The sequence below is a fragment of the Polyergus mexicanus genome, unplaced genomic scaffold (assembly GCF_030449975.1).
Source record: "Polyergus mexicanus isolate NDT 795.1 unplaced genomic scaffold, iyPolMexi1.0 SCAF_3, whole genome shotgun sequence".
NCBI lineage: Eukaryota > Metazoa > Arthropoda > Insecta > Hymenoptera > Formicidae > Polyergus > Polyergus mexicanus.
In genome coordinates, this window is record NW_027223323.1 from 12,620,026 (window position 1) to 12,638,039 (window position 18,014).

The 18,014-nt window shown below is 30.8% G+C and overlaps 1 protein-coding gene across 8 annotated transcripts in view; it reads left to right on the plus strand.

Moving 5' to 3' along the window:
- The window catches only part of Dh44-r1 (Diuretic hormone 44 receptor 1), a 61,010-nt gene that overhangs the window by 13,982 nt on the left and 29,014 nt on the right, over positions 1–18,014 (plus strand). For 5 of the 8 annotated variants that reach the window (XM_070293423.1, XM_070293426.1, XM_070293424.1 and 2 more), the window contains one exon: positions 5,315–5,666. In XM_070293423.1, coding sequence (XP_070149524.1) covers positions 5,405–5,666 — 262 coding nt within the window. In that variant the 5' untranslated portion in view covers positions 5,315–5,404. Of the gene's footprint in view, positions 1–1,521; positions 1,666–2,116; positions 2,135–5,314; positions 5,667–18,014 lie in introns of those variants that run through there. The other 3 variants (XM_070293430.1, XM_070293428.1, XM_070293431.1) reach the window with 2 other exon arrangements.

Sequence of the window (18,014 nt, forward strand, 5' to 3'; positions counted from 1 at the left end):
ATCCCATAATCTCTTTCTTTCTTTCCTTCTCGGATAATAAATTCGTCCGTGCGCAATTTTTATAGACCCTCGGAGGCAACGTCGAAAGGGTTAAATTGCCGATAAATCCCTTGCTGACTGCGTCGCGCAGTAATCGCTTTTAAATTAGCGATCCGGAACTCATTCCCAGAGTACCAAGTAACGCGTCTTCCGCGAAGATTAAGGAAGCCGAGAGAGGCTGATTATATCGTCTCAAGGATTAGGAGAGAACGTGTGCCTTCGTTGTAGATAAAAAAATTCTAGGATATAGAGAATGCGTATATAGGAAAGTTATAGAGTTCTAACGCAAGTGAAACTGCGTAAAATTTATTTACAGGAACAAATTTACTTGTTCGGAAATTTGATTAAGACAAGTTGTTTTTGTTTAATTTCTGTAAAACAGATTATCTCTACAGCTTCAAGATGTAAATCGTTGAATTGAAGAGCGAGCGAGCGAGAGAGAGAGAGAGAGAGAGAGAGAGAGAGAGAGAGAAGCAAAAACAGAGAAATTAATAAATACATTTATAAAAAGTGTAAAATTATAACATGATGATTGAATAAATTTTATAGCATTAATATATTTCATTTCTTTCACATGTATGTTTTAATATGTTATGTGTTATTAATATAATTTATATATCCTTTATAATTTTATCAATTATCACATTGTACATTTATAAAAATTCTAAAATTATAGCATCATGATTTGATAAATTTGATAAACATTTTTGCCTCTTTTTTTATATGTATTTCAATACTTGTTTATCCGAAAATAAAATAGCTGCTACAGAAAATTTACATGGCAATAAAAAAATTTGATATTGAAAAATCTGATCCATGTGCAAATCTTTCGTTTCTTTTTATTAAAAAAAAAAAAGAAAAAGAAAATAAAAATTGTCTAAAAAATGTACAACATGTCAAAAATTCTACGCTTATTCCATTCGTACTCGTGTATTTCATTTATTTCAAAATCGCGCGTCCGCTGCATCTTGAATTTTCGAGGATATTTTATAAAAAGATTTAGCATTATTTAACAAATGATATTTTCTCTCATATATATGCTTTCCGCCGAGAAAGATCTCCCTTGTAACTCTTTCGAAACTTGCTACGAGTTTCACGAAAACAAAATAAATTTCCTCTCGATAAGAGCCTGTTCTTATCTCGTTTTCGCGTTATAAATTTGTCATGCCAGTTAACTGATATCTCTAAAAAAAAAAAAAAAAGAACAATTCATTTGTATTTTTCTGTAGGAGGTTTTTTTTCTATTCTATCTAGAGTAAAAATAAGATGTTGAGTTTTTTTTATTGAAAACTGAAACGACTTTATTTACCAAAATTTCATATCGGGCGTTATATCTTTTTGCTGTTCAAAGATCCCTCCAATTGAAGTCTCAAATATATATTTTTGATCGATTATATATTTAAGGCTATTAGGTTGATTTTATCGGGGGGGGGGGGAGGAAACAACCCACCAATTAAAGGTGTATACTCGTGTTTTGTGCAGTTTTCCGAGGGAGGAAGGTCAAACGACGAAGATCGGAAAAAAGAGAAAAAGTGAAATTGCGAACGAATTCAATGCTGATTCGTTTGGTAAACGAAATTTTCTCGAGGCCTCGCCGAGAGAGAATTGAGCTTTTGGCAATTAAACGTGAGTGTTTGTTAACTTTTTACGACATCGTTCCGCCCTTTGGTACTATCAGTCAATATCGCAAAAATATTAGTATTATATATGAATATTTTTTTTTTTTGTAGCAACATTAGAGTATAAATTATATTATCGTACATATTAAGCTTACTATGTATTCCCTAGGTGTGATAAGGCTTAATCGAAGTAATCGTGTGGGAACTTAATAATTACTTCGGGGCATTCGATCACTCTATAGACGCTACCTTTGCCCTATATCTCTAGAATCACTATCCTGGAGTACCTGGAGAGAGATACTTTACGAATAATGGGAGAATGCGTTGCTGCAGCTTCCTCAACACATACCGAGTTACATCTGTAGGAGCGACTATTGCTATTGACGATCGATATTATTGATTTCGAACATTCAAGAGCTTCGGCTTCGTCTAACAGTTCCGTTCCCGAAGAGGCATCTTCGTCAACTAACAGCGTGGTAGATGATCGTAATCGTTTGACAATCCGACCGTAACCGTTTGTCACTCTAAGCGTCTTGTACTTCAACGTTGAGAAATTGCGAAATACGCTAAATCGATATGTATTTCCCTTCTTATAAGAAGAACGTATCGAAGAACGATAGTTTTTCGAGCCGCGAACCGATACTTAGGTGTCTTATTATTTTTGCTATAGAGACTATTTTACATAAAATAATAGCGTAACGGAATATATTTTTACTATTTTACATAAAAAAAATAACGTGTGATATTTAGCGATTTATAAATATGTCTAATAATTGCGTTATAAAAGTGAATATAAAATATGTGTGATTCTAAAATTTTGTTAACAAAATTAAAATTAAAATCATGTTAATCAAGCCAAATGAGCCGGTAAGATTTAAACTTACTGGCAAGGAAAAAGCTATTACATGGAATTATGCATTTTATAATATCGTTTTTGTTCAAATGTTGCTTGTCCAACATTTCTATAAAAAGAAGGAGACAAGGAAGACTCGATTAACACGATCCTAGTTTAAGAGGGCGATTCAATGATCTTGAGAAAATATACGAACAAGCTGACAGTTTACACCGTCAAGCTTAAAAAAAAAATGATATTTCCGGAAATTCTAAGAAAATCTTTTTTCGCGTAGAGATCGTAGTTTTCTTTCTTTCTTTTTTTTTTTAAGCGCTTAGAAGATCTATTTTACTGAAGGTACAAAGGATAATTACATGTCAAAAGAAAGGAAATGCCTCTCTTTTGACTCTCGGTTTATCTTTCAAAAATTAAGCACGCGTCGGCGGACAGAGGCGTCGTGGATAAATATATTTTTTAGTAAATCAAGATGACACAAATTCGCGAACGATGATAAGTTGGAAGAATGCGACGTCGAAACATATTGAGATATATTATAGTAATAACACACACATGCGCACGCATTCTCCTCTAATTAAAAGCAAAATACAGTATACAGGTTGTTTCATTTTAATCGCCCCAGGCAAATATCTCGAAAAATATGAAAGATATGGAAAAACTTTTCAGACGAAAGTTGCATGATTTCGAGGTGGCCACATGATAAAAATGTGGACTTGAGTGATCTCTTCAAGATGAGGTCAATATGGTTGATATTTTCTTAAATGGAACCTCCCATATTTTATTACGTATCTCGAGAGCTTTTCAAAACACTATAATAAAGTATTTTTTCATCAAATACTTTTTGAGTTATTTTATATTTTAATATTTGACATATTCTGATATAGAATAATTGAAAAAGTACTTAATGGAAAAATCAGTTTAATGGAAAAAGCAACTTTTGTCCGAAACATTTATATATATATACATCAGGGTGTCCCATTTTAAAAGTTTCACCCTCATAACTTTTCAGGATCAACGTTTGAAGGAAAATGATTCGGATAAAAGTTGTGGGAAACAAAGGGGGCTATTTAATAGTGACCTTGGATTTGACATTAAAGGTTATTTTCAAGGTCATTTGAAGGTCAACTTCCGTTTTTTAAACGGGAATCTCTATTTTTCATTACATATTCTTGTAGCTTACCTCGCGAGCTTTCCAAAACACTAGACTAAAGTATTTTTTCATTAAGTACTTTTTGAGTTATTTTATCTTTTAATCCGACATATTTTGATATAAAAAATAAAATATCTCGTAAAATATTCAGTTTTCGATAATCTTACCGTAACACTTTTATGTACAGAATAATGAGACAAATCGATTAGTGCAAAAAAAAAAATAATAATAATTCTTTAAAAAAATACATTGTAAACAATTTTCTTAAAAACAATAATTTTTTTTATACTAATCAATTTGTCTCATTATTCTGTATATAAAAGTATTACGGTAAGATTATAGAAAACTAAATATTTTACAAGATATTTAATTTTTTATATCAAAATATGTCAGATTAAAATATAAAATAACTCAAAAAGTACTTAATGAAAAAAATACTTTATTATAGTGTTTTGGAAAGCTCTCGAGATAAGCTATAAGAATATGTAATGAAAAATAGGGGATTCCATTTAAAAAATTTAAAGTGATTTTTATATGACCTTGACGATGCTATTCAAGGTCATACTAATATTATTACATAATGCGTCACTTTGAGCTCTACAACTTTTGCATGAAACATTTTTCACGAAAATGCGTTGTTTCCTCAAAAGACTGCCGATACAGGTGCTCTGTTACACCCTGTATAATGGATCCCGGAGGTCCGACGATTTATAGAACTCCGTCTGTGAAGGGGTTTCGAAAAAATGTTTCGCGAATTTCCCTTGCCTTCTTACTGTAATCTTTTATATTAATAGACGATAGCGAGCATGTACCGAGTCGTCGATGTCAACGCTATAAAGTCAAGGACATGTCGAAATTGCTGAGAGGGAATTTTTAGCATACCGTTCCTCGAATATTGCGTGGAAAAGAGTGACGGAAACATGCAGGATATATAGTAGTGTTTCGTATAAAGAATATAAAGAATTCTGACAGTTTGTGACATTTTGAGTAACAACTATATATACTGTATAGACATTAGAATACATGTATGGTATATGTATCTCTCGAATGACAACACGATGAGCACGTGTTTTAACATTAATATGCTGAAAAAATAACCAAATATCATGTGACAATTAATTTGTTACCGTCTCAAAAAAAAAAATTTTTTTTTTTAAATTTAAATTTAGAATGAATATTTTCTGTGTCTTTTTACATTAGAAGAGATTCTAAATTAATTTTCATGGTTGGGCCAACATCGCATATATAAAGTCTAACATTCATTGAAAAGAATATAATTTATCTTACTTTGATCAAGAAATTATTTGCGTTAATTAATTTAATATTATCATTTTACGCCAAATTTTCAAGAAAAGATTTCTTTTTTTAAATTTGGAATTTTTCATAATTGCAATTTATTAAATATTATATGATTTACTAAATATTATAAGTAAACAAGTAGCACGCGCTTTTTGTAATATTGTAGTACAATAAAAATGCTGTAATAGAATAAATTCAATAAGTATAAATAAAAAAAAAAAAAATATATATATATATATAAATATAGAGATACATTAAACATTTTCTCTGTAAATTCGTTTTTGAATCAGGTTGCCATTATAAAAGCATTTTAAAATATAAAAGGATCTTAAAGGGATTCTCTTTTTTCCTTTCTAGATTTATTTCTGTCCCCGAATTGAGAAGGGGATCCCCGGGGAGAAAACAGCACTCCGGGATTGGACCCGGTGATTGTGACGGGCACCAGACATGGACTGGTTCCTTACAAACGATACAGAGCTTGACGATAATTACGTGTTAAACGTAATTAAACACATTAACGAATTGAACGGGTCGCTTAGCGAATTCAAGTGTCTCGAATACGAGCATCAGGATCAAAACAGGAAGGAAGATCGTTTGGAATGCCAAGTGGACTGGGACACTATATTGTGTTGGCCCCGGACGCTTCCCGGCACCTTGGCCATCATCCCTTGCTTCGAAGAGCTCAACGGAATACCCTATGATAACACTCGTGAGTACATATATGTCACTTTTATGTATAACCGGTGTCAGAATGATTGAAGATACTTTTGAAAAGCGAAGCTACATAGCTCAATGATCAATATAATGGTTAAAAAATATGCTGGAAAAAGAATACTTAATTTGAAAGAGAATGAAATTTCGCGAGGAGACATTGAAAAAAAAAAAAATAAAGGTAATCTTCTCTTTAAGATAAACCGCACGTGTATTTTCAATTCGTTTCCAGATAAAAAGTTCAGAATCCATTTGATACGCGCTACATCGCATCAAGATGAGATCTCTTGTGTTTCTAGAACGGAACGTGATCGCATTTTTATTTTAATCCGAAATGTCAACATTTCGAAACAACGCCAAATAAAAACAAACGTTTCTATTATCGTATAAGGTGTTCCAATAACTTTTCGTCGCGCGGTCTCGAGAAATATATAATCAGAAATACGATCGAATATTTTAGAATAATATTAGAATGTTTCAATCTGTAGTACCCAGTTTTGATGTGTAAATAACATCTTTCATCCTTCTTTCATTTTTTGATGTAATATTTTTATCAAAATTTTTTTAAGGCCAAACATTCTTTCAAGTGAAATCCACTGTACAAATATCATGTTAAAAGCGATTATCTTGCAATTACTCATTTTCTGCTTTTCACGTATAGATTTCTTATCAAATGTAGTTATATATAATTTGATTTTGCGCGTGAGATCCTGCGTTTAAAATTATTGCTGATCGATTGGATTAAGATCTTATTTTGATGCAGACGCAGGCATCCCTTCATTTGATCGAAGTTCGTCAGTAAATCAACTGATATTACCTACTTTTGAAGTAGGTAAGGATCTACAAATCGAGTTTCAATCTAGATTTGATTAAAGCGAGCCCTCCTATTGGCAAAGTTTAATTAAAGTTTTCTAAACCAAAAAAGTACTTTTGTTCGGTAACGCATAAATATTTAACGGAGATATTTGACGGAGAGCCGCAAACTACCCATACAGCATCGCAAGATTGCAATAACATTGCAGCAACATTTTTCTGCAAGATTGCAACATTGCAGAAACATTCCGAAATGTTGCTGCAACGTTGTTATGATATTGCAGCAATAGTAAAATGTCCGCCTACAGAAATATTGCAATATAATATTGCAGCAACATAGCAATATAATATATATGCAATAATGCTTTATGTATATTTATCAACATAATATCCTTAACATATGAAAAAAATAATAAGAAATTAGGCCTATAAGAGTCAGGATTTAGCGTGTATATAGTTTTTCTGTATTATAATAATAACGAAATTATAAAATGTAAATTTTTCAGTACACATTCGACTTCCTTCAGTGACAGAGAATATCTAAGGGAAATAAGAAGAAACTCAATTTGCAATTGTGTAAATTCACAATTTCTTTGTATCCGAAATATTCAGATATCCGGATGCAAAAAGATTGTGGTGAATTTACGCATACAACGAGTTTTTTCACATCTCTTTTGTCTTTATATAATCTCAAAATTTATTTATTAAAATCTGAAGTATCTTTTGCATATTAGAAAATTATTATCAAATTTTTGATTTTATATAAGAATGGAAACTATTGAAAGAATTCTTAGTCCAATGTCTGAGCCCCTGTATTAGGGTCATATCATACGACTTAAATTAACAAAAATAGTTATTATATCTTTTTAATCTTACTAGCCGCTCTTTGTAAACTTTATATAATCATCATGATTAAAAATTAAATGCGGAATAGATAGCGCAACATGCGCCGCATAGTGGTAAACGAATGAACTAGCGATTATTGAATACTTTTTTTGTAATATTTTCGGAATGTTGCTGTAACATTGCTAAAGTTATATTGTAAAATAATGTCTTTGCAATATTTCTGCAACATTAAACTGCAATATGCAATATTACAATGTTGCAGCAATGTTGTTGCAAGCTTCAGTGCTGTATGGGTATCTTCTTGCAACGTGTAAAATTTGTCCGATCCTGGTGGATTAGAAAGGATATTCTATCAAGTTGTGCAAAAATATTTTATATTTTTTTCTACTATTTGTATCGACATATATATATATATATATCTGTGTGTTTTTTAAAGATTATTTTATTTAAATAGATTAATCCTTTTAAAATTTAGACTTTGAGATCCTTTTGATTAAACAGGGAATATTCGTAATTCCCATCAAAAGTCAGGTGTGCATTTTTTTCGTAATGAGCTATATAAATTCAGACATCGCTTCTTCCATCGCTGTCTTTTGATTTTAAAGAGCAGATTATTTCGGGATTTCCAGACATTTTTTTTTAATACTCATTTGGCCATGATAGACGTCTGGAAATAGAATGGCCGGAAATAAAGGGTAGGAGGGCTAGGACGGTACAAAACTCGTAAAATATAAAAATCTTCTCTTCGTTTTCTACGAGTTGAATGCAGCGACTTGGAAACGGAGAATTAAGGCCGATAACGACGACTAAGACTTGACGAGGCAATACAAAGTTTTAATTTGGCTCTGGTTCCAGTCAATAAAATCCATCCAACTCTGTCATTCCTTTATTAGGTTTAAAGCGAAAGCGATTTGAAGTTTTTATTTTTTTATATGTAGATGAAACACGCGTTGATCCCTTGAACGATTTGTTTCTTACTGTATCTTTTTATATCGAGAAGAATATAGTAACTTTTTAAATCTAGAGGAAATTATTCTCTTGCTTCGTAATCGATTTGATCGTCGAATTAAATAATTTTAATAAAAAAACAATGATAATTATATAATCGCATCTTAAGCTATTTTGAACTAAATTATCCCCGAGAAAAGAAATTAGATTACCTTCCATTAATGTGAGGGAAAAGCAATCAAGGATCAAGTTGTGCGGTTTATCCTCTACATAATGCAGCTCGTAAAACGGTCAAATAAAATGTTACGCTAACAAATTGCGAAGGAGATCGTACGGTAAAACGAAGGCTTTGGAAATATCAGTTTTAATTAAAGTGATAGTTCACAAGCATACTGTTTCAAGCTTTCTCCTTAGATGTAAACTTTGATAGCTCTGTCTATCTGAATCGATCTATTCGCCATCTTGTAGCTGATACTATATAATTTTCATTTAATTTTCTATCTCTATCTCGCAGCGCTTCAAATTTAGACGATGATGACATGATTGATATAGATAGAATCAAAATAATCGAAATGCAAGGCAATATGAAACGTGAGCGAAAAAAAAAAAAGAAAAAAATGGATTTAGGTTTTGCCGAAGCTCCGCAAATCATACACGGGATATTGTGTAACGAATATATTTGCATGGTGTGTAAATTGTATTTTTATCCAACTCGGAAAAAATTTCTCTCCGTAACGCATGAGATTGCAATCATTTTAATTTCTGAAAAATTAAAAAAGATATATCGTTATTAGAATTAATATACGCGCCATGTCATAATTAATAATTTAATTGAGCAAAACTTCTACTTTTTTTTTTTTAAAGTCTGATACAGGAAAAAAATTTTAAGGGAAAATTTATCCACGATTAAAATTACATTATATTTACGATACGATCCTTACTCTAAAAATAGAACGCTGATCATTAACGGATGAGAATGAAGACAACACACTAATAGCTGCATAATAACAAGGCGTTCACGATAAAATTACTAACTAAACACAATCTCGTCCCGACTAAAGCAAACAATAGCTTTTTAGCATGAGGGGACAAAGCTTATCGCGAGTATCGAAGAAGCCTCAGTCAATACCGAGTAATATATCGCGGCTTTTGTAAAAAGGGGAGTCTTTGATACGGCTAATGTGAGGTACAGGACGAGGAAATCCATAAAATGAGGGCTGCTCGTGTATCTCGTAGGGATGTTGAATATCAATTCATGCTATATTGAACGGTCGCATTACGATATGCAATGAACGATTATATCGCGGTTTCAATGACGGATTCATCGGGATTAATCCTATCTAAATCGGGTTATTTATAACATCGATCCTCCAAGAATCTCAATCTGATTACAAATTTAATTTTCAAATGAAATATTTTTCATTAAATTTATTTTTTTTTTTTTTGACCTGACACTTTTGTCTCCTTCGTCTTTATATACAGGGTGTCCAATTTTAAAAGTTCCACCCTCGTAACTTTTCAGGATCAACGTTCGAAGGAGAACGACTCGGATAAAAGTTGTAGGGAACAAAGGGGGCTATCTAATAATGACCTTGGATTTGACATTAAAGGTCATTTTCAAGATCATTTGAAGGTCAACTTTCGTTTTTTGAATGGAACTCCCTATTCTTCATTACATATTCTTGTAGCCTAACCTCGAGAGCTCTCCAAAACACTATAATAAAGTATTTTTTCATTAAGTACTTTAATTTTAATCCGACATATTTTGATATAAAAAATAAAATATTTCGTAAAATATTCAGTTTTCGATAATCTTACCGTAATACTTCTACGTACGGAATAATGAGACAAATCAATTAGTATAAAAAATAATTGTTTTTAAGAAAATTATTTACAATGTATTTTTTTAAACAATTTTTTTTTTTTTTTTTTTTTTTTTTTGCATTAATCGATTTGTCTCATTATTCTGTCCATAAAAGTAATACGGTAAGATAATCGAAAACTGAATATTTTACGAAATATTTTATTTTTTATATCAAAATATGTCGGATTAAAATATAAAATAACTCAAAAAGTACTTAATGAAGAAATACTTTAGTCTAGTGTTTTGGAAAGCTCTCGAGATAAACTACAAGAATGTGTAATGAAAAATAGGGGGTTCCATTTAAAAAACGAAAGTTGACCTTCAAATGACTTTAAAAATGACCTTTAATATTAAATCCAAGGTCACTATTAAATAGCCTCCTTTGTTCCCTACAACTTTTATCCGAGTCGTTTTCCTTCAAATGTTGATCCTGAAAAGTTATGACTGTGGAACTTTTAAAATGGAACACCCTGTATATAATCTAATTGCAGAATATCTTTAATAGTCATTTTTGCTAATTGCTGCATTACATTTCTGACATTTTAAAAACATGCTTACAAAATTGCCGTGAAAAATTTCCTAAGATCGTTTCCAGAACAATCGCAATTCTAATCCGATTAAATCAGAAAAGCTTTCTCGCCTTTTTCACGGTAAAAGTGGAGCAATTAGATGCACTATAGGATGTTATGTATTGCCCTGTAAAACTTTCAAGGATGGAAACGTCAATTAGATTTTCAACACAGATTTTTCCCCGATACCGATGTGATACGCGCGTATGGAGATAAATATCTTTTTTCAAAGACATTAATAATAAAAAACGAATAAACGAAAAATAAAGAGTATGAAAAGTATCGAAGAAAGATAGAAGCAACGGAAGAGAAAATGAAGAGAAGAAAGAAAGGAAAAAAGCGGGAAACGAAAGATAAAAGTAGAAAACAGAACTATAATGTAAGAAAAAAAAAAAAATGGAAACAGAAAGAGAAAAATAGAAAGGAAAGAAGAGATGAGAAAGATAGGAAACAAACAATATTTTTAAAAAACGAAGGAAAGATATATACGCATAGACATATAAAAAAAAAAAGTTAGAGATGAAAAGATAGAATGTAGGTAAAAAGATATAAAAAATTCGTTCGCTTTTCTTTAATTATAAAAATATGAATTGAATAAATCATTGAATATATCATTGTAAATTAATTAATTTCATGATACAGCATTTATTGATAATTAACTCCGAACAATAAATGTTCTCACATCTTCGAAAAGATTTGTAAAACATTTTGATAAAACAATATGGCAGCGAGAATATATTTTTGCTATATTCATTCAAAAAAAAATACACGTATACGCATACATTATATTATTATTTACTTTATTTTATAATCCTATTTATGCCATTTTATATTCGCGTGACTAAATGATTTTCGAGAATAAAAATTTTTATTCCTGGATGTAAATCGAATAGCGCTGTTAAATAAGATATTGCCAATATAATTTCTCTATAAAATAGAAAACTACGGACACTTACTAGAAAGTGAAAAAATTATGACTAAAGGTACAATATATCAATTAACTCGTGAAATTCAAGGAGGATGAGAAATTACATACTTAAATTATCGGTAATAATTAATCCGAGCAAGATAGATAAAAATTTCCAAGTTTAAAAACGAATCAATTATTTGATTATTTTTAATTGTTCTTTTCTTCTTTTTAGAATAAAAAAAGTTTTCCAATCCTAGTTATCAAATGTTTTCAATCCAATTGTATGAGAAATCTGAAAGAAACTCGCGACTTTTGAATTATTTTTGTCGCAAAACTGATTAAATACAATATTATTAATGGAAGAAAGTATTTATTAATTCACGTCGACAAATTATATTAATATCCTACTTTAGTATCAAAATATTATATCTCAATACGATGTACATACGACAGAGTTGACATAAACCACAGGGTTTTTTTTTCTTTCACGACGTGAAAAATATTTCATAAATATGCAATGTAACATTTGAAGCAATATTTACAATAGGAGTTAGAGAGACTTTCGTCAGCTGGTTTGTTTAATTGATATTTAACGTGAATCAATAATTTGTCTTTTCTGGGTTGGCTTTGAAACGCAATTCTCGTTAATTCGTATAATTATCACTTTGCAAATGGTTAGCCGAGAATGACGAAATCAAAAAAATATCAAAAATTTAGAAAAGCATAAACAACTATAACATTTGTATAATACCCGTAGAAATCTTTTTTTTCTCTCTCGTATATCTTGTTCTCATGCACTTTTATTAATTTTAATAAGCAATTTATTTAAATCACACAAAAGCAACATTAACATAATAAATAGTTGGAATTAATATTCCTATAATTTCCTGGTAATTAAAAATATATTCAGATATATTATTAAATATTATATATTATTGAAAATATATGTATATATAAATATATTTAATTTAAAGAATAAAATATTCAAAATATGTATAAGATGTGAGTAGAATTAATTTGCAATTCACACTAGAGAATATATATAATTATAATTTATTTCGAATAATTTGATATAATTTTTAGAATAATTTTCACTATAAATAAATATTGTAAAATGTAATCAAAATTTTTTACTTTAGCAAAAAAATTTGCTTAAAATTTTTCACGTTTTAAATTAAATATGACAGAGAGAGGTCTCAGCTTACATTCTAACAATACAGACATATTTTTTTATGCAAAGATTATGAGCTTTTTTTCATATAAAGGAAAAGTTATTTGAGATCGAGTTAATTAAAACTTTATTACGTGTTTGCAGTCGTTAGAAATAAATTCTCGTTTGGATATATTGCAAGTGGACTTTTTGCCGTAATCTTTTATGAATGCTAATCGATGGGTGATCGAGTTTAGGATATCAAAAAACTTTTTAAAGAAACCTCTCGATCAGCTGATTCTATCGGCGTTATCGAATGCTTTTGTCAGACATAAAACGTTCTTCTCTTGGCTGTACTTTCGCTTTCTATAAATGTCCATTATTTTGAACTATTTTCGTAAGAATTTATATAGATTATTATTTTAACCGCGCGATATTAATAAGAAAGTATCTTGAGTGAAATTTATTCCGGCGATAAAAAAATGAAACGATGATAGCCGAATATACTTGAATAAATCAGGGAAATAATTCAATATAAGCGTTGATACGGTTTCGCGATCGCGTCGAAACGGATTTATAAAACGTGCGTCGATACGCTTTTAAAATATCTAATAAAGAGCACATTCGCGGTATTTATATAAAAGCTGAATTAAGGATTTCTGCTTTGCAAAATGTTTCACGTGAAAGCAAAATTAAATAAACCCATGCAAATGTGAGCTTGTCGAAGAAGCCCGCGGATTTTCAGTTGATTTTACATAAATAAGAGACAAATATATGCTAATACAAGTCATTACGGGTATTATACGAGTTTAATTAATATTAATGATTGATGAATTGACCCAAGTTTTCATCCAAAACTTCTATCGCTTTCTATGAAAAAAATGTAGAAATTAAGATATATAAAACATTGTTTGCGAAAGACGGATATTTGGGATTATTTTATATCGGATTATTTTATTATGAGTAAATTTGTTTAATTGATTATTGATTTGTTTTACAATTTATTATACGATTTAAAATTATATATAATGTAATGTAAATTATATGTGTCTTATGTAGAATCGTAATGAATTTTTCTCGACCATTTATTTGATCTTATGTTTCATAAGACATAACTCAGGATAAATTATAAAAGATGTAAAGAATTTAAAATTATAAATAAATAATTATATTTAAAATTATATGGATTATTTTTAAAAAAACATCTTTATTTGAATAATATTTTATAATTTGTAACATTCATTCATTGTTTCGTTGCGTCAGATCCTCAAAATGCACAACCCATACAGCACTGAAGCTTGCAACAACATTGCTGCAACATTGTAATATTGCATATTGCAGTTTAATGTTGCAGAAATATTGCAAAGACATTATTTTACAATATAACTTTAGCAATGTTACAGCAACATTCCGAAAATATTAAATATATTAAAAAAGTATTCAATAATCGCTAGTTCATTCGTTTACTACTATTCGGCGCATGTTGCGCTATCTATTCCGCATTTAATTTTTAATCATGATGATTATATAAAGTTTACAAAGAGCGGCTAGTAAGATTAAAAAGATATAATAACTATTTTTGTTAATTTAAGTCGTATGATATGACCCTAAATACAGGGGCTCAGACATTGGACTAAGAATGCTTTTAATAATTTCCATTCTTATATAAAATCAAAAATTTGATAATAATTTTCTAATATGCAAGATACTTCAGATTTTAATAAATAAATTTTGAGATTATATAAAGACAAGAGAGATGTGAAAAAACTCGTATGCGTAAATTCACCACAATCTTTTTGCATCCGGATATCTGAATATTTCGGATACAAAGAAATTGTGAATTTACGCAATTGCAAATTGAGTTTTTTCTTATTTCTCTTAGATATTCTCTGTCACTGAAGGAAGTCGAATGTGTACTGAAAAATTTACATTTTATAATTTCGTTATTATTATAATACAGAAAAACTATATACACGCTAGATCCTGACTCTTATAGGCCTAATTTCTTATTATTTTTTTCATATGTTAAGGATATTATGTTGATAAATATACATAAAGCATTATTGCATATATATTATATTGCTATGTTGCTGCAATATTATATTGCAATATTTCTGTAGGCGGACATTTTACTATTGCTGCAATATCATAACAACGTTGCAGCAACATTTCGCAATGTTTCTGCAATGTTGCAATCTTGCAGAAAAATGTTGCTGCAATGTTATTGCAATCTTGCGGTGCTGTATGGGTATACATCTCGTTTTCCTATGTTAACTAACTTTTTCTCCCATTCTCTCTCTCTCTCTCTCATTCTTTCTCTCAATTTCAGTACAATTAATCAAAGAGAATAAGCTCGCTACGCTCGCGCATTAAATGATTCATCCATCACTGGGAAATGCAATGCGACAGGTGCAGCTGCGCGAATAATGCTCTTCGGATACACCCTGGCGTCACTTATGTCCTGTTTATTTGTCTTTCTCTCTCTCTTTCTCTCTTACTCTCTCATCACTCGAGTGCGTGTTTGCGTGTGAGCTTTGCCAGCGACATTTTACACGGACCACATCCCTGTTCTTTTTTTATATCAGGTGCTCGTAAGAGAGCTACCCATCTTGCGTTAATAAGTAGATGTTAGATTAAATCTGCGCTATCTCGCTGTTAATAAACTCCTCGTAAACAAGTCTCTCTTATCTCTATTTTCCGCTTTGAAAGAAGATCCTTCTTCAATTTTCTTGCATGTCGAATCCATAAAAAAACATGTTCCTCGCGATTCATATCTGAAGGGCGTCATCCGTGAGATATTAAAAAAAGATAGCCAACTTTCTTTCCTATAGAGGAATAATTAATGACAATTTTTAATTAATATATTATATTAGAAATTTGATTTTATTATTTATATTATATTCATATTTATTTATATTTCATTTATATTAATATTATATATTATTTATATTAATTTTCTAAACCTATATAGATTATGCAAAGTAATTTTATTCAAATCTAATAATAGAGATCTATAATAGGAAGAATATTGCGTTAATCGATGTGTTTCAATGTCAAATTATTTTATTAATATTTTAATAATGTACACGGTCAACTCTGCGGTCGATCGCAGAGCGAATTTCATGGATTTCTGCTTTCATTGTTATCACAATTTGCCGGAAACCGGCGCTCTAATCGAATCTTGCTTCTCCCTTGAATCCTAATTGAATCAGTTCTCCTTATTTTCGAGTTTAACGTGCCCAAATATTTCCGCGCCTCGACGTTAACATCATTATCAAAGCTATATGTTATTTGTAGGGTAACCAAATTCTCTACGGCGGTCTACACATCAAAACTTAACTAACTATCGATAATGGAGTTACAGCCGACACTAACGCATCGATTTTCACTGTCGCGCGACTCTCAACATTCGCAAATGTCGCACAAATTTATAACGCGCACGTGTACCTACCCCTATACCAAATAAGTAACGCTATTACACCATAATAATGTCCTCCTGGTAGAATTGGGGCCAGAATTACCTTGCAAGTGACAGTTAACGAATGACGAATAAATTTTTATTTGCGAACAAAAAGGACTTCTTTAACTTTCGAATAAAGACTTCCCGGGGCGAAAAAAAAAAAAGTATATAAGATCATATATAGCCATATCCCAGAATTTATTCCCATCAACAGATTGTAAACATAATAAGACATCTTCCTTATTCTTGTATTCGTGCTTCGACAGTTTTATGCTTCGAGAGAAAATTCATCCCGAGAACTCTGTTATACAGGGTGTCCTATCAACGTTCGAAGGAAAACGACTCGGATAAAAGTTGTAGGGAACAAAGGGGGCTATCTAATAATGACCTTGGATTTGACATTAAAGGTCATTTTCAGGGTCATTTGAAGGTCAACCTCCGTTTTTTAAATAGAACCCCCTATTTTTTTATTGCATATTTTTATAGCTTATGTCGAGAGCTTTCGAAAACTAAATATTTTACAAGATATTTAATTTTTTATATCAAAATATGTTAGATTAAAATATAAAATAACTCAAAAAGTACTTAATGAAAAAAGATACTTTATTATAGTGTTTTGGAAAGCTCTCGAGGTAAGCTATAAGAATATGCAATAAGAAATAGGGGGATCCATTTAAGAAATTAAAGGTGTCCTTGACTTGACCTTAACGATGCCATCCAAGGTCAAACCAATGACACCATCTTACGTTCCCCTCAAAACCATACAATTTTTGTTGAAAACGTTTTTCTCTAAAATGCTTAGTTTTTGAAAGAAAAGGGATGTACAGGTGGTCTAGGACACCCTGTACATTTTGATTCGCCCGTGGTAGAGATTTGTCTCTTTGTGGATTGTCTTTGAAAGAAAATGTAAAATGTAAGGGAAGCTAATATTGCGCCTCTCTTCTAGTATACACAAATAGATACAAGAGATCAGATTAATTAAAAAAATGTCCAACGACTAATCAAAAATGCATCGTGCATTTCGTAAAAATAACTCCCTATGACTATTATATACAATTATATTATTTTTTATATCATAAATAATAGCGTATTATATGTTTTACTTTATGAGTTATATATAGGGGGAAAAAAAAAAAACCAGCAATTAATTTCTCAAGAATAATAAATAAAATAAGAAAGATAAAATAATATGATATAAAAGAGATAAGATATGATAAAAAAAGCAAAATAATAAATTAAATAAGTCGCAAATTATTTTTAATTGGGGAAAAATTATTATTAAAATTGCGTAACGCCCGTCAGATAGTCCCTGATAGTCGTCGTATTTATCTCTCGAGACACAATCGGGGCAAGTACACATTGGAAGATCATCGGTTCCGTACGAACGGTTGCAGATTATTATATATAGCGATATTCGAGATTAATTAACTCCGCGATTAATCGCGACGTTTCGTAAACGTAGTACGGAAACGACGGGATTATATCTCTCGAAGCGGTTGGTGTGTGAGAATAACTACACTGTTTTACTGAGTGTACTGCTGAAAATCACTATCGAAGATTGCCAAGAACTTTCTTGATGGAGATACACCTTGCCTCTCGCGTACGAACGTTGACAGAATAATAACAAAAGCTCTCGTCTCTGCGCGCATCGGATCCTTGTCCCTTTCTCCCGTCGATATTTGTCGATATAACGGAAGTATACGTCCCCATTACGTCGCACTGACATGAGATAGCACCGATTATGTAAAGAAAGACGCGTCGCTATACTTCTCGTAGTCATTCCCGT